Source organism: Hemiscyllium ocellatum, chromosome 32, assembly GCF_020745735.1.
Source record: "Hemiscyllium ocellatum isolate sHemOce1 chromosome 32, sHemOce1.pat.X.cur, whole genome shotgun sequence".
In the NCBI taxonomy this organism is placed as follows: Eukaryota; Metazoa; Chordata; class Chondrichthyes; order Orectolobiformes; family Hemiscylliidae; genus Hemiscyllium; species Hemiscyllium ocellatum.
Genome location: NC_083432.1, coordinates 38,507,721 through 38,535,203, shown reverse-complemented (window position 1 = coordinate 38,535,203; position 27,483 = coordinate 38,507,721). Strand labels below are relative to the sequence as shown.

General features: G+C 44.3%; 2 protein-coding genes across 4 annotated transcripts in view; one reads left to right on the top strand and one right to left on the bottom strand.

The window, feature by feature from the left end:
• Positions 1-18,104, top strand: part of cnp (2',3'-cyclic nucleotide 3' phosphodiesterase) — a 30,803-nt gene extending 12,699 nt beyond the window's left edge. For all 3 annotated transcript variants that reach the window (XM_060848639.1, XM_060848640.1, XM_060848641.1), the window contains 3 exons: positions 5,520-6,150; positions 9,946-10,079; positions 17,076-18,104. In XM_060848639.1, the coding sequence (XP_060704622.1) occupies positions 5,520-6,150; positions 9,946-10,079; positions 17,076-17,510 (1,200 nt within the window). In that variant the 3' untranslated portion in view covers positions 17,511-18,104. The remainder of the gene's footprint in view (positions 1-5,519; positions 6,151-9,945; positions 10,080-17,075) is intronic.
• Positions 18,105-23,958: 5,854 nt separating this feature from the next.
• Positions 23,959-27,483, bottom strand: part of dnajc7 (DnaJ (Hsp40) homolog, subfamily C, member 7) — a 47,760-nt gene continuing 44,235 nt past the window's right edge. The window contains exons 12-14 of the mRNA XM_060848670.1: positions 25,645-25,797; positions 24,822-24,884; positions 23,959-24,062 (exon numbers count right to left, since the gene is read on the bottom strand). Coding sequence (XP_060704653.1) covers positions 24,025-24,062; positions 24,822-24,884; positions 25,645-25,797 — 254 coding nt within the window. The 3' untranslated portion in view covers positions 23,959-24,024. The remainder of the gene's footprint in view (positions 24,063-24,821; positions 24,885-25,644; positions 25,798-27,483) is intronic.

Genomic DNA, 27,483 nt, shown 5'->3' with positions numbered 1-27,483 from the left:
AGGACATAGGCACCTCTGGCTGGACCAGGGTTTATTCCTGTCCGCAGTTACCCCTTCCCAAGGTGGTGGTGAGCTGCTTTCTCAAACTGTTACAATCCATCTGCTTTAAGTAGATCCTCAATGCGCTTAGGGAGGAAATTCCAGGAATTTGACCCAGTGACAGTGAAGGAATGGCGATATATTTCCACATCAGAATGGTGTGTGGCTTGGAGGGGAACCTGAAGGTGGTGGTGTTCCCTTGGATCTGCTGCTCTAGCCCTTTTAGGTGGAAGTGGTCGTGGATTTGGAAGATGCTGTTTATGGATCTTTGGTTACACACTGCTGCTAATGAGCCTCAGTCGTGGAGGGAGTGAACGTTTGCGGATGTGGTGACAATTGATTGGTCTGCTTTGTCCTGGAGGGTATCAAGCGTCTTGAGTGTTGCTGGAACTGCACCCATCCAGTCAAACGGGGAGTATTCCATCACACTCCTGACTTGTGTGCCTTTTAGGTAGTGGACAGGCTTGAGGGAGTCAGGAGGTGAGTTACTCCCGCAGTATCTCTAACCTGTGACCTGCTCTTGTAGCCACGGTATTTATATAGCTTGTCTAGTTTAGTTTCAGGTCAGTGGTAACCCCCCAGGTTTTTGATAGTGGGGGATTCAGTGATAGTAATGTCGCTGATGGTTAGATTATCTCTTGTTGGAGTTGGTCATAGCCTGGCAATTAAGTGGCACAAATGTGAGTTGTCACCTCAGCGCCTGGATATTGTCCAGATTTTGTTGCATTTGACTGTGGCCTGCTTCAATGTCTGAGGAATCATGAATAATGCTCAACTTTGTGCAAACATCAGTGAACTCCCCACTTTTGACCTCATGAGGGAGGGAGATTGATGAAGCAGCTGAAGATAGTTGGGCCTAGGACGCTATCCTGAGCAACTCCTGAAAGGATGTCCTGGAGCTGAGATGACTGACCTCCAACAACCACAATCACCTTCTTACGTGTCAGATATAATTCCAATCAACAGAGAGTTTCCCCACCCCTCCCTCCCCCACCGATTCCCACTGACTCCAGTTTCTGTTAGCGCTCCGTGATGTCATGTGGTCAAATGTGGCCTTGACATGAAGGCCAGTCCCTGTTACCTCCCCTCTGGAATTCAGCTGTTTTGTCCAACTTTGAACCAAGGCTGTAAAGAGGTCAAGAGCTGGCCGAACCCAAACTGGGCGTCACTGAGCAGGTGCTGCTTGGTAGCACTATTGATAACACCTTCCATCACTTTACTGAGAGTCAAGAGTAGATGGGCCAGTAATTGGCAAGGTTGGATTTGTCTTGCTTTTCATACACAGGACACAGCTGGGCAATTTTCCACATTGTTGGGTAGATGCCAGTGTTGTAACTGTACTGGAACAGCTTGGCTAGTGGAGTGACAGGTTCTGGAGCACAAGCCTTCAATAGCATTGCTGGAATGTTGTCAGAGCCCATACCCATTGCAGTATCCAACTGTTTCTTGATGTCACATAGAACGAATCAAATGGGATGAAGACTGCCTCTGTAATGCTGGGGACCACTGGAGGAGGCTGAAATGGATTAGTTGGCACTTCTGGCTGAAGATTACTGCAAAACATTCAGCCTTACCTTTTGCACTGAGGTGCTGGGCTCTTCCGACATCGAGGCTGGGGATATTTGTAGAGCCTCCTCCTCCAGTGAGTTGTTTAATTGTCCACCATCATTTACAACTGGATGTGGCAGGATTGCAGAGCTTAGATCTGATCCGTTGGAATCCGAATTGCTTAGCTCTGCCTATCGCTTGCTGCTTATGCTGTTTGGTATGTATGTAGTCCTGTTTAGTAGCTCCGCCAGGTTGACACCTCATCTTCAGGTGTGCCTGGTGCTGCTCCTGGCATGCCCTCCTGCCCTCTCCATTGAACCAGGGTTGATCCCCTGGCTTGATGGTAATGGTTGAGTGGGGGATATACCGGGCCATGAGGTCACAGATTGTGCTGGAGTACAGTTCTCCTGCTATTGATGGCCCCAGTGCCTCATGAATGCCCAGCCTTGAGTTGCTAGATCTGTTCGAATTCTGCCCCACTTGCCGCAGTGATAGTGCCACACAACACGAGAGAGGATATTCTCAAGGTGAAGATGGGATTTTGTCTCCCCAAGGACTGTGCGGTAGTCACTCTTATCAATACTGTCATGGACAGATGCATCTGCAGTTGGGTGATTGGTAAGGTTGAGGTCAAGTATGTTTTTTCCTCTTGTTGATTCCCTCACCACTTGCTGCAGACCCAGTCTAGCAGCAATGTCCTTTAGGAATCAATCATCTTGATCAGTAGTCCTGCTGCTGAGCCACCCTTGGTGGTGGGCATTGAATCCCCCACCCAGAGGACATTTTGTGCCCAGGCCAGCTGCAGTGCTTCCTCCAAGTGTTGTTCAACTTGGCGGAGTGCCCATACATCGGCTAAGAGAGGTTGGCAAGTGGTAACCAGCAGGAGATTTCCTTGCTCGTGCTTAGTCTGATGTCAGAGCACTTTGTGGGGTCCATCGTCGATGTTGGGTCCTCCTAGAACAACTCCCTCCCGACTGTATCCCACTGTGCCACCACTTCTGCTGGGTTTGTCCTGCCAGTGGGATGGGATATATTCAGGGATAGCATTGCTGGTGTCTGGGACACTGTTTGTACGGTGAGTGTGACTATACCAGGGTGTTGCTTGACTAGTCTGTGACAGACAGCTCTCGTAACTTTGGTACTCGCTCCCCCAGACATAAGGAGGACTTTGCAGGGTCGACAGGGCTCTGGTGCCTAGTTCAATGCCAGGTGGTCTGTCCATATTCCTTCCTGCTTTGAGACTTTCTAGTGATTGATACAACTGAGTGACTAGGCCACTTGAGAGGGCATTTGCAAATTGTCCACATTGCTGTGGGTCTGGAGTCACGTAGAGACCAGACCAGGTAGTTGTCTTCTTGAATCGATATTAGTGAACCAGATGGGCTTTTTCTGACAATTGACGATGGTCGGCATGAGACTCTTAATTCCAGAATATTTTTTATTGCGTTCAGATTCCACTATTTGCCATGGCAATATTTGGAACAGGGTCCCCAGAACATTACCTGGATGTCTCAATTAATAGTCTAATGAGAATACCACTAGGCCATTGGCTCCCCATTATTGTTGTTTCTTGGAATAAATCATGTTCCAATGTATGTTTTGTTCTGATTCAGTAGGTTAGGGAAGATGTTGAGATGTGATATTAAACCAGGGCTCTATCTGCTTCTCGGGATGTCAAACATCCCACTGCACTATTTCATGGAAGAGTTGGGGAGTTACCCCTCTATGTGCATTACAAAAGCAATCATGTTACTCTCTGTTGGAACTCACTGTGTACAAGTGGGCGGTAGTGTTTGCTACATCCCGACACTGGCTGTACTTTATTGGCTGAAAATCATTTTGTGGCATCCAGTGGTCATGTCAGGTGCTATATAAATTCAAATCTTTCTTATATTGAGAGTAATGGCATTGAATAAAGGCATAGAAAGTCATAACTAAATTTGCTGATGACACAAAGTTCGATTAGATTAGATTAGATTCCCTACAGTGTGGAAACAAGCCTTTCGTGTGGCATTGTAGACATTGTTGACGATAGGACAAAATTACAAAGGGATATTGGTAGACTAAGTGAATGGGCAAAACTGTGGCAAATGGATTTCAATATAAGTGTGAAATTATCCATTTTAATCTGAAAAGGCACAGGTCAGAGGCTTTTCTAGATGGTGTCAAGTTAAATACAGTGGCTGTCCAAAGAGCCGTGAAGTTCAGATCTTTAAAATTTCGTGAACAGGTGCAGAAAATAATCAAGAAGGCTCATCCTTAGATTAGATTAGTGTGGAAGCAGGCCCTTCCGGAGCCAATAAGTCCACACCGTCCCTCTGAAGAGAAACCCATTCCCCTATTTACCCCTGACTATGCACCTAACACTACGGGCAATTTAGCCTGGCCAATTCACCTAACCTGCACATCTTTGGATTGTGGGAGGAAACCAGAGCAAACCCACACAGACACAGGGAGAATGTACAAACTCCACACAGACAGGTGGGAATCGAACCCAGGACCCTGGCGCTGTGAGGCAGCAGTGCTAACCACTGAGCCACCATGCCGCCCAGCTAGAGGGCTGGAGTAGAAGGTTTTAGAAGTTGTGCTGCAACCACACGAAGCCCTGAGTAGGCTGCACTCAGGGTACTGTGAGTGGATCAGGCCACCACACCTTAGGAAGGACGTATTGGCCTTGGGGGAGTACAGCATAGGTTTACAAGAAAGATATCTCGATTTCAGGGATTGAGTTCTTAGAAGAGATTATATAAATAAGGCCTGTTTTCTCAAGAATTTAGAATGTTTAAGGAGTGACCTAATCCGAAGATATGAAAAGAAAAAGACATGGGTAGATAAAGAGAAACTATTTCCAATATTTGAAGATTCTAGAACTAGGAGTCTAGTCAGAGAATTAGGGCCAGAATGTTCAGGAGAAATGTGTGGAAGTACTAATATACACAAAGTTTGGGAGCGATTTGGAACTCTCTTCCACAAATGACAGATGACGCTGGATCAGTTGTTAATTTTCAATCTGAGATAGATGCTTTTTTGCTATACAGAAGGGCATATGGGTTAAGGACAGGTATATGGAGTGAGACCATAAATCAGCCGTGGTCTCATTGAATGGTGGAACAGGCTTGAGAGGGGCTGAATGGCCTACTCCTGCTTCCAGTTAGACTAAAGATTCAACATCTGGCACATTTACATGAGAGGTCACTGCTGTAATTCTGAAACAAACTCTGACAATACTGGAGGAACTTAACAGGATTGGCAACATCTGTCTGGGGAGAGAAACAGAGTTAGGTCCAGTACGACTCATCGACAGAACAGTTCTTGAGAACAGTCTTCTTGGATTTGAAATGTTAATTCTTTATCTTTCTGACGTGGAGGTGCCGGTGTTGGACTGGGGTGGACAAGGTCAGAAGTCACATGATGCCAGGTTATAGTCCAACAGGTTTATTTGAAATCACACAGGACCCAGGTGCTGCACTCTGAAAGCTTGTGTGATTTCACTAAACCTGTTGGACCATAGTGGAGAGGGTGGTGCTGGAAAAGCACAGCAGGTCAGGCAGCATCCGAGGAGCAGGGGAATAGACGTTTCGGGCATAAGCACCTCATCAGGAAATCCTGATGAAGGGCTTTTGTCCGAAACATTGACTCTGCAGATGCTGCCTGACCTGCTGTGCTTTTCCAGCACCACACTCTTGACTTTGATCTCCAGCATCTGCAGTCCTCACTTTCTCACTGTTGCACTGTAACCCAGTGTCGTGAGACTTCTGACTTTATATTTCTGCAATGCGGCGGATGAATTTCTCTGGCTGTCTCTGTGTTGTTTTAGAATTCCCAGCATCCATGGTATTGGGTGTGCATCGCTTGAAGTTCTGTTGCCTTCCTGGAAGTTCTTTGTTGCCATTCTGACTTGGTTTTTGTTTCTTTTTTAATTTGTTTTGTAGATTGGAAACCTGACAACGATGGGCTCAAAATCGTCAAAGGTCAAAAATAACTTCCCATTCCTTCGTGACGATGGCACGGTCAAGACACTTAAAGAAGGCCACACCGTCTTCATTCTGCGTGGTCTGCCTGGCAGTGGCAAGTCGACCCTTGGCAAAGTAATCACCGATGCTTACCATGGGTCCTTGGTCTGCACTTTCCCTGAGCCTTTGAAGTTTCCTCCCAGGGTGGACGAGGACGAGACTGACTCTGAGCGGTACGCCCAGGTGGATGAGGAACTCGAAAGGGGCTTTAAGGAGAGTAAAAACGTCATAGTAGTCGATGACAACCACCTCTCTGCCAAACGGCTGGACCGCCTCACCAGCCTGGCCAGAGACAACGACTACATTGCCCTCATCGCCAGCCCGAAGACACTGTGGAGGAACGACTGCGAGAAGCTTGCGAAACAAAACCAGTGGAAACTAACCGTGGAACAGTTGAGCAGCATGAAGCAAAGCTTTCGGGCCTACATCATACCGTATTTCTTTGGCTGGTTCTTGCTGAGGAGGAGCGCCCGGGAGATGCGCGAGAACGCGGAAGATTTTCTGACCCAACTGAGCAACTCGGAGGTGTTTTTGAAAGAGTTTGTCAGCCGTATGTGATCCTGTCTGTTTTGATCCTGTCAGATTTTGCAAGAGTTTGTCATCTGTATGTGATCCTGTCTGTTTTTGAAAGGATCAGAGCCACACAAATCTGAATCACCTGCACCAACTTGGCAATTCTAGTTTTCCTGCTGAAGACGGCAGGTTAGGCCTGAGAGGTTCTGCCACTTGGTAAAGGCACCTGTGCTTCGTGAGACAGTGAGCTATTTGACTGTGGAAACCATTGCAGCAGTATATAGTTCAGTCACCATCTAACCATCCACACAGCAGAGTACAGGATTCCACTCCTGTGAGGCAGAGTTGGAGTTCAAAGAAAAAAAAGTCAAAATTATAAGATAGAGCCCCTTAAATCTAATAAGGAATTTGGGAGGTGCATCTTTACCTGGTGAGAGGCTAGAGTGTGGGGGAGTCGGGGAGAGTGGGGGAGTCGGGGAGTGTGGGGTGTGTGGGGGAGTCGGGGAGAGTGGGGGAGTCGGGGAGTGTGGGGGAGTCGGGGAGTGTGGGGGAGTCGGGGAGTGTGGGGAGTGTGGGGGAGTCGGGGAGTGTGGGGGAGTCGGGGAGTGTGGGGGAGTCGGGGAGTGTGGGGGAGTCGGGGAGTGTGGGGAGTGTGGGGGAGTCGGGGAGTGTGGGGGAGTCGGGGAGAGTGGGGGAGTCGGGGAGTGTGGGGGAGTCTGGGAGTGTGGGGGAGTCGGGGAGAGTGGGGGAGTCGGGGATGTGGGGGAGTCGGGGAGAGTGGGGGAGTCGGGGAGAGTGGGGGAGTCGGGGAGAGTGGGGGAGTCGGGGAGTGTGGGGGAGTCGGGGAGAGTGGGGTAGTCGGGGAGTGTGGGGGAGTCGGGGAGAGTGGGGGAGTCGGGGAGAGTGGGGAGTGTGGGGGAGTCGGGGAGTGTGGGGGAGTCGGGGAGTGTGGGGGAGTCGGGGAGAGTGGGGGAGTGGGGGAGAGTGGGGGAGTCGGGGAGAGTGGGGGAGTCAGGGAGAGTGGGGGAGTCGGGGAGAGTGGGGGAGTCGGGGAGAGTGGGGGAGTCGGGGAGTGTGGGGGAGTCGGGGAGAGTGGGGGAGTCGGGGATTTGGGGGGGATGAGGAGTGTGGGGGAGTGGGAGTTTGGGGGAGTCAAGTGTAGGTTCAAGTCTCACCTGCTCCAGTGGTTTGTCGAGTCATAGTCATAGAGATAGTATGTATTCCATGAGATCTAACCTTGCTAACCAGTCTCCCATGGGGAACCTTGTCGAACGCCTTACTGAAGTCCATATAGAACATGTCCACTGCTCTGCCCTCATCAATCTACTTTGTTACTTCTTCAAAAAACTCAAATCAAGTTTGTGAGACATGATTTCCCACACACAAAACCATGTTGACTATCCCTAATCAGTCGTTGCCTTTCCAAATACATGTACATCATGTGTCTCAAGATTCTCTCCAACAACTGGCCCACCACCAATATCAGGCTCACTGGTCTATAGTTCCCCGGCTTTTCCTTACCACCTTTCTTAAATACTGGCACCACTTTAGCCAACCTCCAGTCTTTAAGCATCTCACCTTTCAGGAGAATTAGTAATTTTGCAGATGACACCAAAATTGGAGGTGTAGTGGACAGCGAGGAAGGTTACCTCAGATTACATTGGGATCTTGATCAGATGGGCCAAATATCTCAGCAAGGGGCCCAGCAATCACTTCCCTAGTTTCTCACAGAGGTCTCATCAGGTCCTGGGGATTTATCCACCTTTGTGTTTTAGGATATCCAGCACTTCCTCCTCTGTCATAAAGACATTTTTCAAGATGTCACCATCTATTTCCCCACATTCTATATCTTCCATGTCCTTCTCCACAGTAAACACTGATGCAAAATACTCGTTTAGTATTGCCCTCATCTCCTCCGGTTCCTCATGTAGGCTGCCTTGACATATGTGCCTTTCAGAAAACAAAGTGTGACTTTCTGAGTTTCTTGTTAACATTTCCTTAATACACTTGTTACTCTCTTCGACAGTCCTTCTTGGTCGACGGTGACTTGGTTGCACATTAAAACAAGAGTCCTCAGGTGACCGAAGAGTCCACCACATGACCTACAGTCTCTGTCCCAGGAGGGGCTGGTGGTGGTCGGGGGAATGGGAGGGTGGGAATAGGAGTGGGAGTGCTCTCCATATCAAAGTTTGTTGTTGGTGAGGAGCTTCGAGATGGACAGGTCCTTCTTCAGCTGCTTTCCCTTCACCTTGGGCAGACTTGGGTGAGACTTTCCCAGGTCTCCATGGGAACGATGTATTTTTCTAAGGAGGGTTTGAGGTTACTTTTCCTGTGTCCTCCTGGGGCTCACTTGCAGGGTTAAGGATTGTAATTTTTTTATTCACTTGCTGGCTGTGCCCAGCATTTATTGCTTGTCCCTAGTTGCCCCTTGAGAATGTGGGGGTGGGCTGCCTTCTTGAACCGCAGCAGTCTATTTGCTGTGGGTAGTGTCTTCCATTGTGCCAGGTATGACTCCAACCAGGAGAGCATTTCCCCTCTGATTCCCCATTGAGTCCAGTTTTGCTGGGGCTACTTGAAACCACACATGATCAGATGTGGTCATGATGTCAAGGGCTGTCACTCTCACCTCCCTTCTGGAGTCTGTGTTTGAACCAAGGCTGTAATGAGGTGAGGAGCTGAGTGGCCCTGGCAGGACCCAGACTAGCTGTCAGTGAGCGGGTAATTGCTGAGCAACTGCTGCTAGTTAGTGCTGTTGATGACATATGCCGTATTTAGACAATGAAAATCAAGCAAGTTAAGCAGGCAGTGCAAATCCAGCATTTCTTGCACACGTTTGAGTAGAGTGTGCAGTTATATTCTCCATTGGTCCCCTCAGTCCCAATGTCTCAACTGCAAAGAGCAATTTGAACTGAAACTCGATCCTATTCTTACCTACAGTGAGCACATACACATAAGTTGTATCCTTCCCAACAGGGTGCTGTGTTCAGGAGCAAGCATCACATCCCCGCTGTTCACCTCTCTCAGTCAGGACCAGAGTTGAATTGTAGCAAGTTCCATTCCAGAGGTTGGGGTCATACAGCGCGGAAACAGTCACTTTGGTCCAACTTATCTGTGTTGACCCAAGATCCCAAATTAGTCCCATTTGGTCAGCGTTTGGCCCATATCTCTCTAAACCCTTCCTATTCATATTCCCATCCAGATGCCTTTTAGATTTCACAAAGTCTTATGCTAACTCCCCTGCTGAGGGAGTGCTGCACGGTTAATAGTGCCATCACTTGGTTGAGACATTACTCGAGGGGCCAGTCGATCTGTTAGGATGGATGTAAAAGATCCCAGGGCACTATTTCAAAGTAGGGGAGGATCCCTCGAGCTCTGGCTGACAACGATCAGGTTAGAAGATTGGGTCACGTTGCCGTCTGCAAGGTCTTGATGGGAAGAATCTGTCACTGTATTTCTCACATTTCAAAAGTACTGAACTGGGTGTAATGTCGGTTGAACCAGCCAGGCAGTGTGAGAGGTGCTACATAAATGCAAGGTTTCCTTTTGAATGACCACTGCACCTCCACTGTGGAATAGACCAGCAGAGCTTCTCAATCTGCACACTACCTACAAAGTATGTAGTTTAGGTAATGTCCTGATCTTATCAGGACCACACCCCTTTTAAGATATGTTCCCTCCGAGAGGACCAGTAGAAAATATAACCTCTGCCTGTCCTCAAAGCTGCCGGACTTGCGCTGTCCGTTTAACTTGTGTCCTTCTGTTTGTCAAACTATGGAAAGTGACATCAGATTAAAACTGAGTTGTGCAGTAAATGTAACTTTGTTCACGCCAGATTTGGAATGTCAACCAAAAGAGAAATTCGATCTCCAGGAATACTTCCAGAACAGGCCGAGAGTACTGCACTGTACAACAAAATTCTGTAATTACGGAAAAGATCCTGGTTGTGAAGCCTACGCTGAGAGTGAGGTTAGTAGTCGGCTGGCAGATGGTCTTTCATCCCTCACAGTTGGGAAAATACTCAACCAGAAGTTCAAGTGAAACTCGTCAATTTTCAATGATTTGGAGGTGCCGGTGTTGGACTGGGGTGTACGCAGTTAAAAATCACACAACACCAGGTTATAGCCCAACAGGTTTAATTGGAAGCACATTAGCTTTCGGAGCGACGCTCGATCGAGCCCTCCACAGTCACCTGATGAAGGAGCGTCGCTCCGAAAGCTAGTGTGCTTCCAATTAAACCTGGTGGACTATAACCTGGTGTTGTGTGATTTTTAACTGTCAATTTTCAACATTGGTAAGATGGCACGGTAACTCGGTGGTTAGCACTGCTGCCTCACAGCGCCAGGGACCAGGGTTCAATTCCAGTCTCGGGCAACTGTCACTGCCTGTGTGGAGTTTGCACATTCTCCCCATGTCTGTGTGGGTTCCCTCTGTGTGCTCCGGTTTCCTCCCACAGTCCAAAGCTGTGCAGATTCGTTAAATTGGCCATGCTAAATTGCCCGTAGTGTTCAGGGATGTGTAGGTTAGGTGCATTAGTCAGGGGTAAATGTAGAGTATAGGGTAGGGGATTGGGTCTGGGTGGGATACTCTTCAGAGAGTCAGTGTGGACTTGATGGGCCTAATGGCCTGTTTTCATACTGTAGTAAATCTACTTCAGTTTCAGATTTAACTGCAGGATGAAGCCTCTCTCTGTCAGGGAGACTAATTAGTATCTCCATTACCAGACTGATTCCTGGGATGGCATACCTGATGTATGGAGAGACACTGGATTGTTTCAGACAAGATTCACTGGAGTTTAGAAAAATGAGGGAGGATCTGACAGGATATTATAAAATTCGAACAGGACCAGACAGATTGAATGCAGGAACGATGTTCTTGATGAACTGCGAGTCCAGAACCAGGGGTCACAGTGGAAAGATACATTTAGAACTGGGATGGGGAGACATTTCTTCAGCCACAGAGTAGGGGAGCCTGTGGAATTCTCTACCACAGAAAGCAGTTGAGGCCAAAACATTAAGAAGGGGTTAAACCTCGTTCCTAGGGTTAACAGGATCAAAGGAAATGGGGAGAAAGCAGGAGCAGGTACTGAGTGAGATGATCAGTCGTAATCATATTGAATAATGGAGCCGGCTGAAGGGATGATTAGCCTGCACCTCCTATTTTCTATGTTTCTACTCCAAACCTGGCTGGGGAATTCCGTACAAAAGTGTTAGTCATTGGCATCAATAATTTCAAGACCGATATATTTTTTTCAGGCTTTCCTTTATACTTCCCAGGCTTACATTCCCAAGCCGGATTATCAACAACACTGCTACCAATTTTAATTAAACAAAAGGCAGCATTGGACTCAGGTTTCTTAAAAAAATACCCACAGGGCTCTGGGGAAGGAGCAGGAGGAGTGGGATTAATGAAATAGCTTTACCACAGAGAGCGGGCACATCCACTATGGGCCAAATGGCCTCTATCATTTTACAGTTTGCAAATTCCTGCAACAGATGGTCTTTAGAGAAATGAAATGAGCATTGTTCGATGACTGGAAAAGCACAGCAGGTCAGGCAGCATTCGAGGAGCAGGAGAATCAACGTTTCGGGCATGAACCCTTCATCAGGATGAAGGACTTATGCCTGAAACATCGATTCTCCTGCTCCTTGGATGCTGCCTGACCTGCTGTGTTTTTCTAGCACCACTCTCTCAACCCTGATCTTCAGCATCTGCAGTCCCCACTTTCTCCTCCATTGTTCGGTGACTGATTGGTTGATGGTCCACTTAAATGGCTGAACTAACCAGCAAATACGCATTGGGCAATCGTAACTGAGGTGGATGGCCAGTCAGCCTTTCGTGTTTTTGTGGTGTATTGTTTGAGGGATGAATGCTAGCCGAGTTAACAGGAAAAATCCCTACTCCACAAACGATGCAGGGGGTCAATGTTTGAAATGCTAAATGGCAATTAGTTCAGCACTGCCACCAATTGGTGGATATTGGGACTACAAGTACTTGCTTAGACATGAGAATAGGTCTGCTTTTCTCCTGCATCACTTCTGTTGCATTTTAGAGGAAGTGAAAACAATACAGTGAGGGAGGAAAGGAACAGATGGTTAAGTTATTGAAGAGGGGTGTGAGGTGATTTGTGTGGAGTGTAAACATCCAGGTTGGGCGGCATGGTGGCACAGTAGTTAGCACTGCTGCCTCACAGTGCCAGAGACCCGGGTTCAATTCCCGCCTCAGGCGACTGACTGTGTGGAGTTTGCACATTCTCCCCGTGTCTGCGTGGGTTTCCTCCCATAGTCCAAAAATATGCAGGTTAGGTGAATTGGCCGTGCTAAATTGCCCGTAGTGTTAGGTGAAGGGGTAAATGTCGGGAAATAGGTCTGGGTGGGTTGCTCTTCGGAGGGTCGGTGTGGACTTGTTGGGCAGAAGGGCCTGTTTCCACACTGTGAGTAATCTAATATCTGAAATTTAGAGCCATAGAGATGTAAGGCACGGAAACAGAACTAACTTGTTCATGCTGACCAGATATCCTAACCTAATCTTGTCCCATTTCCCTCTAAACCCTTCCTGTTCATATATCTATCCAGATGCATTTTAAATGTTATAATTGTACCAGCCTTCACCACATTCTCTGTGTGAAAAGGTTGTCCCTTAGATCCTTTTCAATTTTTCCCCCTCTCACCCTAAACCGCTGCCCTCTAGTTCTGGAATTCCCCCACCCCAAGCAAAAGACTTTTGTCTATTTATCCTATCCATGCCCCTCATGATTTTATAAACCTGTATAGGGTCACCCCTCAGCCACCAACACTCCAGGGAAAACAGTCCCAGCCTGACTCTCTACCTCAAATCCTCCAACCCTGGCAACATCCTCATAAATCTTTTCTGAACCCTTTTTAGTTTCAAAACATCTGTCCGATAGGAAGGAGACCAGAATTGCATGCAATATTCCAAAAGTGGCCTAATCGATGTCCTGTACAGCCACAACATGACCTCCCAACTCCTGTACTCAATACTCTTACCAATAAAGGAAAGCATACCAAATGACTTCTTCATTATCCTATCCACCTGCAACTCCAATTTCAAAGAAGTATGAACTTGCATGCCAAGGTCTTGATTTAACAAGACTCCTCAGGGCCTTACCATTAAGTGTATATCCTGTCCTGTTTTGTCTTTCCAAAATGCAGCACTTCACATTTATCTAAATTAAACTCCATCTGCCACTCCTTGGTCCATTGGCCCACCTAATCAAGATCCTGTTGTCCTCTGGTAACCTTCACTATCCACTACATCTCCAATTTTGGTGTTACCTGCAAACCTAATAGCTTTACCTTCTATGTTCACATCCAAATCATTTATATAAATGACTAAATGCAATGGACCCAGCACTGATCCTTGTGGTGCACCAATGGTCACAGGCCTCCAGTCTTAAAGGCACCTCCACCATTACTCTCTGTATTCTATCTTCAAGGCAGTTCTGTATCCAAATGGCTAGTTCTCCCTATATTCAATATGATCTAACCTTGCTAATCAGTCTACCATGAGGAACCTTGTCATACGCCTTACTGAAGTCCATATTGATCATGTCCACTGCTCTGCCCTCATCAGTTCTCTTAGTTACTTCTTCAAGAAACTCAATCAAGTTTGTGAGACATGATTTCCCATGCACAAAGCCATGTTGACTATCCCGTATCACTCCTTGCCTTTCCAAATACATGTAAATCCTGTCCCTCAGAATTCCCTCCAACAACTTGCCCACCACCAATGTCAGGTACACTGGTCTATAGTTCCCTGGCTTGTCTTTACCGCCCTTCTTAAACAGTGACACCAAATTACCAACCTCCAGTCTTCCGGCACCTCACCTGTGACTATCGATGATTCAAATATCTCAGCAAGAAGCCCAGGAATCACTTTCCTTGCTTCCCACAGAGTTCTCGGGTACACCTGATCAGGTCCTGGGGAGTTATCCACTTTTATGCATTTTCAGATATCCAGCACCACCACCTCTGTAATAAGGACATTTTTCATGATGCCACCATCTATTTCCCACTTTCAATACCTTCCATGTCCTTCTCCACAGTAAACATTGATGCAAAATACTCGGATAGTATCTCTCCCATCTCCTGCGGCTCCACACATTGGCTGCCTTGCTGATCTTTGAGGGGCCCTGTTCTCTCCCTAGTTACCCCTTTGTCCTTAATGTGTTTATAAAAAAAAACCTTTTGATTCTCCTAAACTCTGTTTGTCAAAGCTACATCATTCCCCTTTTTGCCCTCTTGATTTCCTTCTTAAGTATAATCCTACTGCCTTTATACTCATCTATGGATTCACTTGATATTTCCAGTCTGTACCTGACATATGCTTCCTTCTTTTTCTTAACCAAAACCTCAATTTCCCTGTCGTCCAGCATTCCTTACACCTGCCAGCCTTTGCTTTTATCTTAAAAGCAATATACTGTTTCTCAACTCTTGTTATCTCATTTTTGAAGGCTTCGCATTTTTCAGCCACCCCTTTACCTGTGAACATCTGCTCCCAGTCAACCTTTGAAAGTTTGTTTTTTAGATTACTTAGTGTGGAAACAGGCCCTTCGGCCCAACAAGTCCACACCGACCCGCCAAAGCGCAACCCACCCAGACCCATTCTCCTACATTTACCCCTACCCCTAACACTATGGGCAATTTAACATGGCCAATTCACCTGACCTACATATTTTTGGACTGTGGGAAGAAACCGGAGCACCCAGAGGAAACCCATGCAGACGCCGGGAGAATGTGCAAACTCCACACAGTCAGTCGCCTGAGGCGGGAATTGAACCCGGGTCTCTGGCGCTGTGAGGGAGCAGTGCTAACCACTGTGCCACCCACAAAGTTCTTGCCTAATACCATCAAAATTGACCTTCCTCCAATTTAGAATTTCAACTTTTAGATCCAGTCTACCTTTTTCCATCACTATTTTAAAACTAATAGAATTATGGTCGCTGGCCCCAAAGTGCTCCTCCACTGACACCTCAATCACCTGCCCTGCCTTATTTCCCAATAGTAGATCAAGCTTTGCACCTTCTCTAGTAGGTTCATCCACATACTGAATCAGAAAATTTTCTGGTACATACTTAACAAAAATTCCTCTCCATCTAAACCCTTAACACTATGGCAGTCCCAGTCTGTGTTTGGAAAGTTAAAATCCCCAACCATAACCACCCTATTCTTACTGAGAACTGAGATCTCCTTACAAATTTGTTTCTCAATTTTCCGCTGACTATTAGGGGGCCTATAATATAATCCCAATAAGGTGATCATCCCTTTCTTATTTCTCAGTTCCACCCAAATAACTTCCCCGAATGTATTCCCAGGAATATCCTCCCATTTGTATCTTGGAACATTAAGCCATGTCTCTGTAATTACTATGATATCCCAGTCCCATATTCCTAACTATGCCTTGAGTTCATCTGCCTTCCCTGTTATCTTTGTAATCACTATCTATTTATAGTGCTACAGTACAAGATCTGGCCACTGAATTGATGTGACTGGGGACCAGTAAGTTTTATTCTTACCATTGGCAAAATAAGACAATAAAGCTTAAAAGTTCTACAATTTTGAACAAACAGCATTACAATCTCCCACTGTGAATAGTTCCATTCTGGAGTCCATTGGATTTGTACACAAGTTAGAACATGATGTAGAATAATATAAATAAAATAGCTGTTCATAAGTCCAAGAAATATTTGTATGCCAAATGTTTAAAATTGCATCCCCGTACAAGATCACATTTATAATTACAAACGTTTATAAATTTGGGACCCTGTAAACTTTACTAAACAATGTTTATATAAGTAATACAAGACCACGGCAGTGATGCATTTGCCGTCCTTGGAAGTAGCACCTGGTGATCCTTTGCGTCCACCCAAGCAAGCAGCAGGTGTCTTACTTTATCACATGTGAGGGACAGCACTTGCAACAGTGCAGAACTCCCTCTGTGCAGCAGATCTGGCAGCTCAGTGGTTAGCACTGCTGCCTCACAGCACCAGGGACCTGGGTTTGATTCCACCCTTGGGTAACTGTGTGGAGTTTGCACATCCTCCCCCTGTCTGCCCCCCTCGCCCCCCCACCATGGGTTTCCTCCAGGCATTCCTGTTTCCTGTCACAGTCCAAAGACATGTAGTTTGAGTGGATTGGCCATTATAAATTGTCTGTAGTGTCCAGGAATGTGTGGGCTAGGTGGGTTAACTTTGGGAAATACAGGGTTATAAGAATTGGGTGGGATTCTCTTTGGTGGGTCAGTGTGGACTCAGTGGGTCCACTGAGAAAAGAAACAAGAGAATTATTTTTGCTAGTCTGTCATTTTTTAAATTACAATTGTCCCTTGTCATTTACAGATTTCCAGACTGTAGGGATTCTATTCTATATAATCATATATAGAATATATAGGAGTATCAGCCTTGACACTTGTGTTTTAGTCTTGCATGTGGAGGTACTGGGGTGGACAAAGTTAAAAATCACACAACATACAAGCTTTCAGAGCACTCTGAAAGCTAGTACTTCCAAATAAACCCGTTGGATTATAACCTGGTGTTGCGTGATTTTTCACTTCAGTCTTGGAGTGGGACTTGAAACTGAGAAGCAAGAGTGCTACCAACAGAGCCAACAACTGAAGCTTAAAACAAAAGCCAAACACTGCAGTTGCTTGAGATCTGAAATAAACACTCAAAGTGCTAGAGGAACCCAGCAATTTTGGTATTATCTGTGGACAGGAAAACAGAGTTCAGTTTTCACGCCCAGTGGGTTCTGAGCAAATCATGTGAACTTGGAGCGTAACTCTGCTTCTCTCTGCGCAGATGCTGTCAGGTTTCTCCAGCCCTTTCTGTTTTCAGTGCAAGTAAATTCTACTGTTTCATCTAACAGGAGAGTCATTTATTCTCCATTAAGTTGATGGTCTTGCTAATTCAAACTAATGCTACACACTTTCTGTGTTTCCCTAATGTAGGCTGTTGAAGATAATTATTCAAAGGCCTTCACCCTGAATGTGGTGGCCCTGTTTGTCACCCCACGAACAGTGGGGGCCCGTGTCCTCCTGAACAACTACCAGAAAGTGCTGTGGCCGAAGGGACAAGAGAGAAACGAAGGCGAGGACAGTACGGAGAAGGTTGACCTGCCCTTTGGTAGCCGGGCCCACATCACCTTGGCATGCGCTCCTGGAGTGAAGGCAGTTCAGACCGGTTTAGACCTGCTCCAAATCTTAAAGCTCATTGAGGAGGGTAAACAGCCCACATTCCAGGTGGATTTGCAGAAAGGCCAGCTCTGCTGCTACGGTGAGGGGCAGTGCATTCTCAACCTGACCAAGCCAATTGAAGTGAAAACCATCTTTTCTGGTTTTTACCCCCAAAAAACAGAGCCCTTCGCTGAATCAGCGGGGTGCTAGAGAACCAGGCGGCTAGATATGAAGCTTCAATTTGAATGAAGAGTGAAAGTTAAAATAGACAGTACTTTAGTTATGATCATATCCAAACACATGGAGGTGGTACAGTTTAATCAAAGTAAATCAACCTGACAGTTTCCTATCTTTCTCTAAAATGTTTATGATTACTCATGCAAGATTTTGCTTTGTTTTAATACGTCTGGCTGTAATAATAACCATTTGCCTAATGTTGAATGCCAACTCGTGTGTTATCTGAAGAAGTCAGTCGGATTTGGTTACTGCAGCGTATGGGTGCCACTGACGTGATTTGTATCAGGTTTGATGCACAGAGTTAGTGACTAAGCTGTGGTGGTACTGCTGCCTATTGTGGGGGGGAGGGGAGAGAAGGGGAGTGCACCTAAACAACCGAGGGTCCCCTTCGTAAGAATGAACCCTCAAGATTTGCTCCAGATCATTTGGGAAGCGATCATTTGGGAAAAGGCTGGCTTCCCTTATATAGGCAGCATGTTGTTGTAACGGAGTGATTTGTGCCACCACATTGCTTTTTCTTAAAAGTTAAAACAGCACAAATGTTTCAATAAAGGAAATGGAACTGTATGTTTCTTTGGGAATGCTTTAATTATATTCTACGATAGCTATTTAATAATTGTACAGCTGTTGTCAAGATGGTTTTAGCATAATGGTAGCATCGCTGACTCAGAGTCAGGGAGACCTGCGTTTGATCCCATCTGCTCTAGAGGTAAGTCATAACATATCTGAGCAGGTTGATTAGAAAAAGTCATATGCTAGTCTCAACTGCTCTGGAGGTGTGTTGTAACATCTCTGAGTAAGTTGTTTATAAGTCAGCGTGGAATGGAACCATGGCTGTGGAAATTTTCATTCTGCCCCATTATTTTACTTACCTGATATTTAATCCAAAATGTTCCCCTTGGTTTACTGCTCAGTTCAGTTATAACCATTGTCTTGAGTGCGCTGCCTGATCCACCTGCATCAACAACCTCCAACAATAGGTCCCAGTTTCACCCCAGTCAGGACCGATATCAAACCTTCCGCTGTGGGTACCAATCTGATTCTCTAACCAACTGAGCGGATGAAGCCCCAATGAGTCCAGGCTGCTGTGGTACAATTTTAACTGCAGGTTGTAGCCTGGAGCCATGAATTGTGATGAAGAAGATTGCAGTTTTCTTTCTAGTCCCATCGGCAACCAGGAATCTCTCTCTTCATTGGCTCGGAGCTGATAAGATTTACACGTTGATACCCAACCGGTTTAGCTGGGTTATGAATATCTGTTCTTTTGCCATCATGTCCTGGGGTGGGACGTGAATCAGGAGTTCCTAGCTTATAAGCAGGAATACCTTTATAAGACAGGCAATTAGTTCTTTAGTTTGTCCACTGAGAAAAGATGCAAGTCTGTCTTTTATTTAAAAAACTATATCTGTCCCTTGTCATTTACAAATTTCACAGAAGGACAGTATAAGCTTACGGTACGGGTGCATATTTTAACCGCTTATTCCAAAGATTGCTAAACTGGATCAATTACTTCTGAGCTAAAAAAGAATGATCTGATGTACTAAATTTACTGAGCAATGCCATTTCTTATCTTTATTTAACATTCACTTTGTACATGAATACTGTACAGAGTGTACATTTTGTACAGCAGTAAAACATTGAGAAATCATACAAACAGAACAAAGTGTGTGCAGCTTAATGTACATCACAAGGTTTACCAGAGAAATACATTACACAAACTAGGAAACATATTTAAAACCCTTCATGAGTCTACCATCCACACACCTGAAGCATAAAATGGCTACTTGGAATTAGAATTAAATTTAGACAATTCTTGGGATATCCAGGAGTGATAATATTGAGGGAAAACATTAGTGGGAGGAAGTTGTGGAACAACAACACGAAGCTGAAATTCCCAGGTGTCACTGATTTGACCCTTGATGTTGAATCTGTTTCAACACTTAGAGCAACTTCTCCAGGCCAGTTCCCCAAAGATTTCATACAAAATATCTACAGAATAATGCATTAATGTCAATAACCTGACTTTTTTTTTGCTTTTTTGGAAAAGAAAAGGGAGCAATTTCCCTTTTTATTTGCTTTTTTAAAATTATAACAAACAGCAGTCTGACAATCTCTATTTGGCAATTCTCAGTGTGAAAGCAGGCACAAAACTAAAAATAGTCCGTGGCAAACAGCAATTAGACTTCAGCTTGTAAGTTGAGTGTAATGCTTGGTATAAATGTCTCCATTACACTCCTTCCGCCCCCACCCACCCACAATAATGGTTGGCCTTTACAGTTAAACAAGAATTGCAAATGATTTTCGATCAGCCAGTGCAAATGGTTTGCAAATACACATTTGACAAACCTGGTTAATATTACGGGTGTAGATTATTTGAACAATTCTGAGGCACCTCTATCTTTGGGTTTACCAATCCCATATGTTTTTCTTTATTTCAGATTTTCAGCACATCTTTTCAACTAAACCCAATGTTTCCTGTACACACGGCCTTCAGCTCACATGAACAGAGACATAAGAGGTTAGATTAATGACTCAAGCATATAGTATGCTGTTGTTTGGAGTATTAATTAAAAGTACCTCCCATTTCCTGAAGGAATGTAGGGTAACAGATCAAACCTGTTGAAAGATGTTGCTCTATGTTTGTGTGTAGACTCACGGCAGAATCTGAAGTTGGATCCTTTAAATTGCATTAATCTTTTAGATAATGTTGCAATGAACTAATTATACCATCGAGGTCCTTATATGCAATTTTTATTGAATTCACTGCTGCTCCAGCTGAGAACAGCTCATACACTAACATTGCCGTCAGTTTCTGAGAAAAATGGAAGATGCAAAAAAAAACAAACAGCCCAGAATGACTCTCATCATTCTGATGGTCCCTACTGGGTATGCACACAGGTGAACGTCAGGTGGAAGATCAGGGCAGGACATAGCTTTAACAGACATTCAGATGAAGTATTAAAATAACATTAAAATAATCTGGAGTTGCATCCTTGCTCAAATCACTGATTCAGGCTTGGCTTGTTTGGGAGGGAATGCACTAAAAGATATAGGAGAGTGGGGCAGAATTCTTCACATTTTAACCTTCCATTAAAATATCTTTCATTGACAGATGGACAATATATTGAAAAGCTTCAAACAACTTTTTTAAAAAGAGATCAATTTTTTCTAATACTTTGCTTTAATATAAAGATTCATCACATCAGACCAAGGAGCTTATGAATCTCACTTTCCCCTTGTCTACGTTTTTAAACTTGAAATCTGGCCAGCTCAGTGGCTAAACAGCCACAAGGTGTTGCACTGAACTGTTCTATTCCAGGGACCCAGACATTTTTAAAAAATCGGATTTATACTTTCTCCGAAACCATTTTCAACTGGACTGTTTCCACAAACACTCTGTGAAGAAAAATAATGGCTTCCTGATGGGGCTTAAACCTCCTTTAGTGCCTCACTAGGAAAAAACTTTAAGTGACCTTTAAGGATATTCGAAAGTAATCTGCATCTTCAACAAAGAAAGGGCTCCAAATGTTGATTAAGAAATATTAACATTTGCTCATGTATTTGCTTTTATTCAAAGTTACTCATTAATACTACAACAGCAGCTAATCCAGTCCAGAAATCTTCTGACCATGCATCTCCACCTTTTCTCTCCTGATGTTGTTTTAACTAAGTTACTATGATGTGGTTTATTAAGTTAAAAAAAATAATTTGAATGCTATTGCCTCTCTGCTCAAAACAAGCAGTGTAGGAAACATATTTAAAAAGCTAGATTTGCATCCAAAAAAATCCCAAAATAAATATGAGTATAAGGACAGGCGAAGCCAACCTGCTTTTTGGGAGGTGCTGGCAAGATTATCTTCAATGTCTTAATTGCGTATATGCAAATATTTGCTTCAGTGCCATTGTAAATATTTTAAAAGCCATTTCTCAATATTCAATAACACCCAACTGTTTTTCAAAATATAAATGTGAGCAGCAGCCTAAATTTAAAAGTGGAACAGGTAACTTGTAAGCCCCCCCTGACAGCCAAATCAAAGCTACGAACATTTTGCACAATTATGCTGGCCAATCATGAAAGGGTAGGTTTCACAGTCATGTCTGACATGCTTTGCCACAGAATGACGCAAAAAAAAATCACAATTCTGCAGAGAACATCATCATCTCGGAGTGCTTTAACAAATACAGAAAGTCCAGATGGTACATCCCCACTCTCAAATTTAACCAAATGAAACTAGTCAGTCCAATGCCAAAACAAATCAAACCATTTGTTACCTTTGAGAAGGGCAAAATTTGTAAGTGAAAGGAATATTGAAGTGGGATGGTCATGCAGTTTATTAATGCACTTTGTTTAAGTTTATAAAATGCACAAAAGACACATCTCCAGAGATGCCTGCTTTTTTATGGAGTCAAACCACAAGACTGAATTTCATGGCATGCCACTAAACTTTGTTGAAATAAAAGCCAATGACAGCTAAATTTCTTTCTAAACAAAATCGATAGCTGAATCTGGGGAAGTGAGTATCCTGTTTACAGCATTAAAGAAATGTAGGTTTACTAACTTGATGCTTCCTGAACACGAGTTACTGGATGATGGGGAGACTCGATGTACAGCCATTCCTTCCATTTTTCCACTCTGTAGTCCCAATGATCAGGAATTTAACACAAGAGCTCATGCTTTTGTGTGTCATTCTATAGTGGTGAGTACTTATGGTATTTATTTAAAATGAAAAAGGGCTAAGTTTAAATATGACTCCCAGACAGGCAAACTCCACTTTCCCCGTTGGCATTACTTCAGTTGTTTATAACAGTCGACTGTGCAATATGTATGGAGGTAAAGCATTTTCCCTCCTTCCTATTTCCACATCTCCAAATTACACTTCCTGACCAGAAAATGCCTCAATGAACTGCATAAAGACAGAAAAGATACAATGGGCCTATAAACAGAATCATACAATTTTAAATGTATTATCCTCTTTTAATCCAATCTCATTAAACCCCTTTGCCTCAGATACATGCCTAAAGCTTTGGCCAATTTGTAAGCAGCAATTAGAAACTGCAGAGTTGGTGGCAACATGCTTGCCTCTCCCTTCACAAAGCCGACCTACTGGCTATGTTACAGTCTGTTTGACAACATACTCTAGTACTTGGGACTGTTTACTAGATAAGGTGCGTAGTTAGCTGGATGCAGGCTTGCAACGCAGATTGATGCCAACCAGCACTGACTTGAGGTTACCATAAAGAACTCTCCTTTCACCTCTCCCCTCATGTGAGGTGTGGTTCACCTTTCTCAAATAACAGAGCAGCTCTCTGGTTTGGTAAGACAGTAGCAACTTTATTTTTACTTGTTTACCAAACAGTGTTCTTGGCTCAAAAGGCTTTGTGGATGTCATCAAACTCCTACCTCCACGACAAAAACAGGTTAGCATTAGGTACAACTCACCCATGCCGCCAATGGTGTGAGCACAATGGGAAATTCCCAAGCATTCCCGATGGGAGCACATGGAAGATCTTGGCGATGAATCACAGCAATGTAATTAATTTTGGGCAAACTAACATGATGTTTGTGGGTTGCCATAACTAGCATTCTGCTACACTGAGGGATTTCATGTTTCCTTTCATGGTAATTTTACTTTTGCACTTGTAGTTCACTACGTGTAGACATCCACTAAGCACATGCAGGTAGAATAGTTAGGTCATAAATACAAATTACTCCCTTGAAGTGGAAACGGAGCACTGCAAGGCTTTTAGAACTGGAGATGTTTTATTCAGACGATCTTTATGAAATGCAATTATATTAGTTCAGAGAATTCCTAAACTGCTGAGTTTAAATCAGTGGCAAGGTTCTTGCAAGTCCAAAGCTAAGCTATAACAAAACTTGCCTTTAACCACATGGCATTTTGTTTCTCTCTTTTCCCTGTCCCTGTCAGCAGCGTGTTTGAGCTAGCACCTGTAACCATCAGTAGCAAATGTTCCTTTCACTGGCAAGGCTGATAACTGGAAAGGATACAATGGACTATGTGGAGAGGCTGATGAAGTGAGCCACTCCACCAGTCATTTAAAAGTTGGTAATTCGGCTGAACAGAAGCACAGAAAAAAATCCACTGCTTTAAATACAAGCTCGGTTTTCGTTTGAATAAAAAGTGGACTTTCCTGCATTGCGAAGAAATACTCTCATCTACATAAAAGCTCAACTGCCTCTATTTACACAACTGAAGATCGTTAGCGTGAGGGACTGCATACTTCAAAATGAGGTAATCCTTTTTATTTTTAATTAATATGATTATAAAAACAAAGCATTAAGGTCAGCTTCACATTCTGTGATGACAGCTTCTTTTTCAACAAAAACATAGAATTACATGAATACAAGAGGTATTCAACTGAAACATGGAAGTTTCTCCTCTAAATAGATTAAACACAGGGAAACAGGGATATTTATTTTATTTTTGCTTGAGTTACACCCAGTGACATTGAACAAAAAGGTTGCGCATTAGCCAAATTGGAAGAAAAAATTCCCAGGACCAGAAGCTGAAAAGAGAAAAGAAGATCTATTAACATCTGCATCCAGTCTTAAAACAGCAACAAATGTCCTCTGTTTGAACAGCAACTTCCATTTGGTCACAGGTGGGTCAACACAGTTGAAAGGAATTTTCCCTCAATAAGAAAGGCCTTTCATATACAAGTTAGGGTGCAAAGAGCTGCAATTGATAGCATGTCAGATCTTTATTCAAACAACTTATAACTGGCATATGTTTAATGTATTATTGGAAGGTTCCTCAAGTATAATTGGAACCTGGACCTTGATACGTTATTCTAATATTACTTGCTGGCAGGGGTCAGTAACTCAGGGACTAATACTATAGAAGGCTCACTTATCCACCCTTCAGCTAAGACTCTAAACTCAAGACCTGGCCATCTCTATTGGGAAGGCGATTGGGTCAATACACTGAAGAATAAATGCTCACTTTCAATTGCTTAAAAAATACTGTCTGTAATCTTACTCTGAAAATGCTGACTTGGTAGGTTGTGGTTCTATGGGGAACTCATTTTGAAATTTTGCTGGGAGACTAACCGCTGTCAAACTGTTTATTCTTGCTGGACATGATTAATAGAGTCCCAATTCTTAATATTATAGAGGAGCATTTTCTGGTTTCACAACAATGGAAGCCTTGTATCTGCTCACTCAGGAACTAGTCGAGCTCTCACAATACAATTTTCTTTTTAAAGTTAAAAACACACCATTACACATCTTGTGTTTATCAAACGCTCCAAAAACCTAAAACCCACCTTCAAAACTGAAGCCACCCGGGCTACCGAAAAATGCCTTGAAAATATTATTAGCATCGAAATCTGTAACAAAAGAAAAATAATAATTAACAAAATAATTAAAAACATCAATTTGTAGGAAAAGCAAACTACACTTATTTTGCAAGTTTTCACTTGGACTGATTTTGACCCGAAATAGAGTCAGACTCGGAAACAGAGCCTTCGGTCCAACCAGTCCATGCTGATCAAAATCCCAAACTAAATTAGTACCATCTGCCTGTGCTTGGCCCATATACTTATCTAAACGTCTTTTAAATGTTGTAACGGTATCCACATCCCCCACTTCCTCTGGAAGTTTATTTCACACACGAACCACTTGTTAAAAAAAACTGCCCCTTGTATCTTTTTAAAATCTTCCTCCTGATTTCTGATTTAAGCACATAGGGCACTTAAGGTAGCCCACAAGAGCTTCAGGAACCACATTTGTCTATTATACCACAGTTGAAAATAAAACAGAATGCTTTAATGTAATCATGGGCTCTGCACAGGGTGAGCCAGCCTGAGAGGCAATCGAGTGAATGCAAGAAGCTATTTCTTGTGACCCTGACATGTCTTGATTTAGCTGCAGCTCGAGTACTGCAAACAGCCACTCAAATGGGCCCTTGTGGTAAAGATCCCAGACAGAGCCTTCATGCCCCACGTCATCAGCTTACAATAGAAGTAGAATCTTGAATAGAAGTAGAAATTTGCAGATTGAAAACCTGAGTAGGACACAATGTTCAAAGATGTAGAGAAATGTTGCTGGCTAAAGCACCGAATGTGAGGCAGTTTTATCAGCACTTACCACCAGAGTTCATGCCATCATCGTCCAAATCTTGACCACTGTCATAACGTGCTTTCTTTTTTGGATCTGAGAGGATACTAAAAGCTTCTCCCACTTCTTTAAATTTCTTTTCTTCTTCCTTCTGTACCTCTGGACTGGCACTACTATGTCGATCTGTGCAGAAGGGTAAAGTCATCAGTTAGCAGCCAAGTGTGTTTCTTGTTGCAATTGTACTTCCAAATTTTCAAATGCACAACCTTTATACAGGCACAGATGTCACTGGACAGTTAGGTATATAATCAGTTATAATTCATGGAAGTACACAGAGGATCTCTAATCTATGACCTGATTTATGAGCATGATCCCATTCAGTAGTTTAATTTTAAACACCTGACATACTTCCTGCCCTTATGAACAAGCGGCTTCACCGTGTCCTGCACTGTGTTCTGACTTGCACACGATTTGGCTTGCAAACTAACTCCGAAATTGAACCTAATTGCAAACTAGGGACTGCCTGTACACAGTGTATTTATGAAGGTACAGCCGGGATCCGCCTGTATACAGGGTATTTATTAAGGTACAGCTGGGGACTGACTGTACACAGGGTATTTATGAAGGTACAGCTGGGGACTGACTATACACAGGGTATTTATGAAGGTATGGCCGGGGACTGCATGTACACGGTATTTATCAATGTACAGCCGGGGACAGACTGGATACAGGGTATTTATGAAGGTACGGCCGGGGAGTGCCTGTACGCAGGGTATTTATGAAGGTACAGCCAGGGACTGCCTGTACACAGTGTATTTATGAAAGCACAGCCAGGGATAGCCAGTATACAAGGTATTTATGAAGGCATGGCTGGTGACACTCTGTACATAGGGTATTTATGAAGGCATGTCTGGGGACGGCCTGTACACAGGGCATTTATGAAGGCACGGCCGGGGACTGCCCGTACACAAGGAATTTATGAATGTACGTCTGGGGATGGCCTGTATACAGGGTCTTTATGTAGGCACGGCCAGGGACTGCCTGTACACAAGGAATTTATGAATGTACGTCTGGGGACGGCCTGTATACAGGGTATTTGTGAAGGCACGGGTGGGGACTGCCTGTATACTTATGAAGGCACGGCTGGGGACTGCTGTACACAGGGTATTCATGAAGGCATGGCTGGGGATTGCCTGTATACATGGTATTTATGAAGGTACAGCCGGGAATGCCTGTACACAGGGTATTTATGAAGGCACGTCTGGGGACGGCTTGTACACAGGGTATTTTTGAAGGTACAGCTGGGGACTGCCTGTATATTAATGAAGGTACGACTGGGGACTGCTGTACACAGGGTATCTATGAAGCCGGGGACTGCCTGTACACAGGGTATTTATGAAGATATGTCTGGGGATGGCCTGTATGCAGGGTATTTATGAAGGCACGGCTTGGGATTCCATGGACACAGGGTATTTATGAAGGCATGACTGAGGACTGCCTGTATACAGGAGATTTATGAAGGAGCGGCTGGCGACAGCCTGTACGCAGGGTATTTATGAAGGCACGGCCAGGAACTGCCTGTACACAGGGTATTTTGAAGGCACGGCCAGGAACTGCCTGTACACAGGGTATTTATGTAGGCATGGCCGGAGTCTGCCTGTATGCAGGGTATTTATGAAGGCATGTCTGGGGACAGCCTGTACACAGGGTATTTATGAAGGCACGGCCGGGGACTGCCTGTCCACAGGGTATTTAGGAAGCCACGGCCGGGGACTGATTGTACACAGGGTATTTATGCAGGCACGGCCAGGAACTGCCTGTACACAGGGTATTTATGCTGGCATGGCCAGGAACTGCCTGTACACAGGG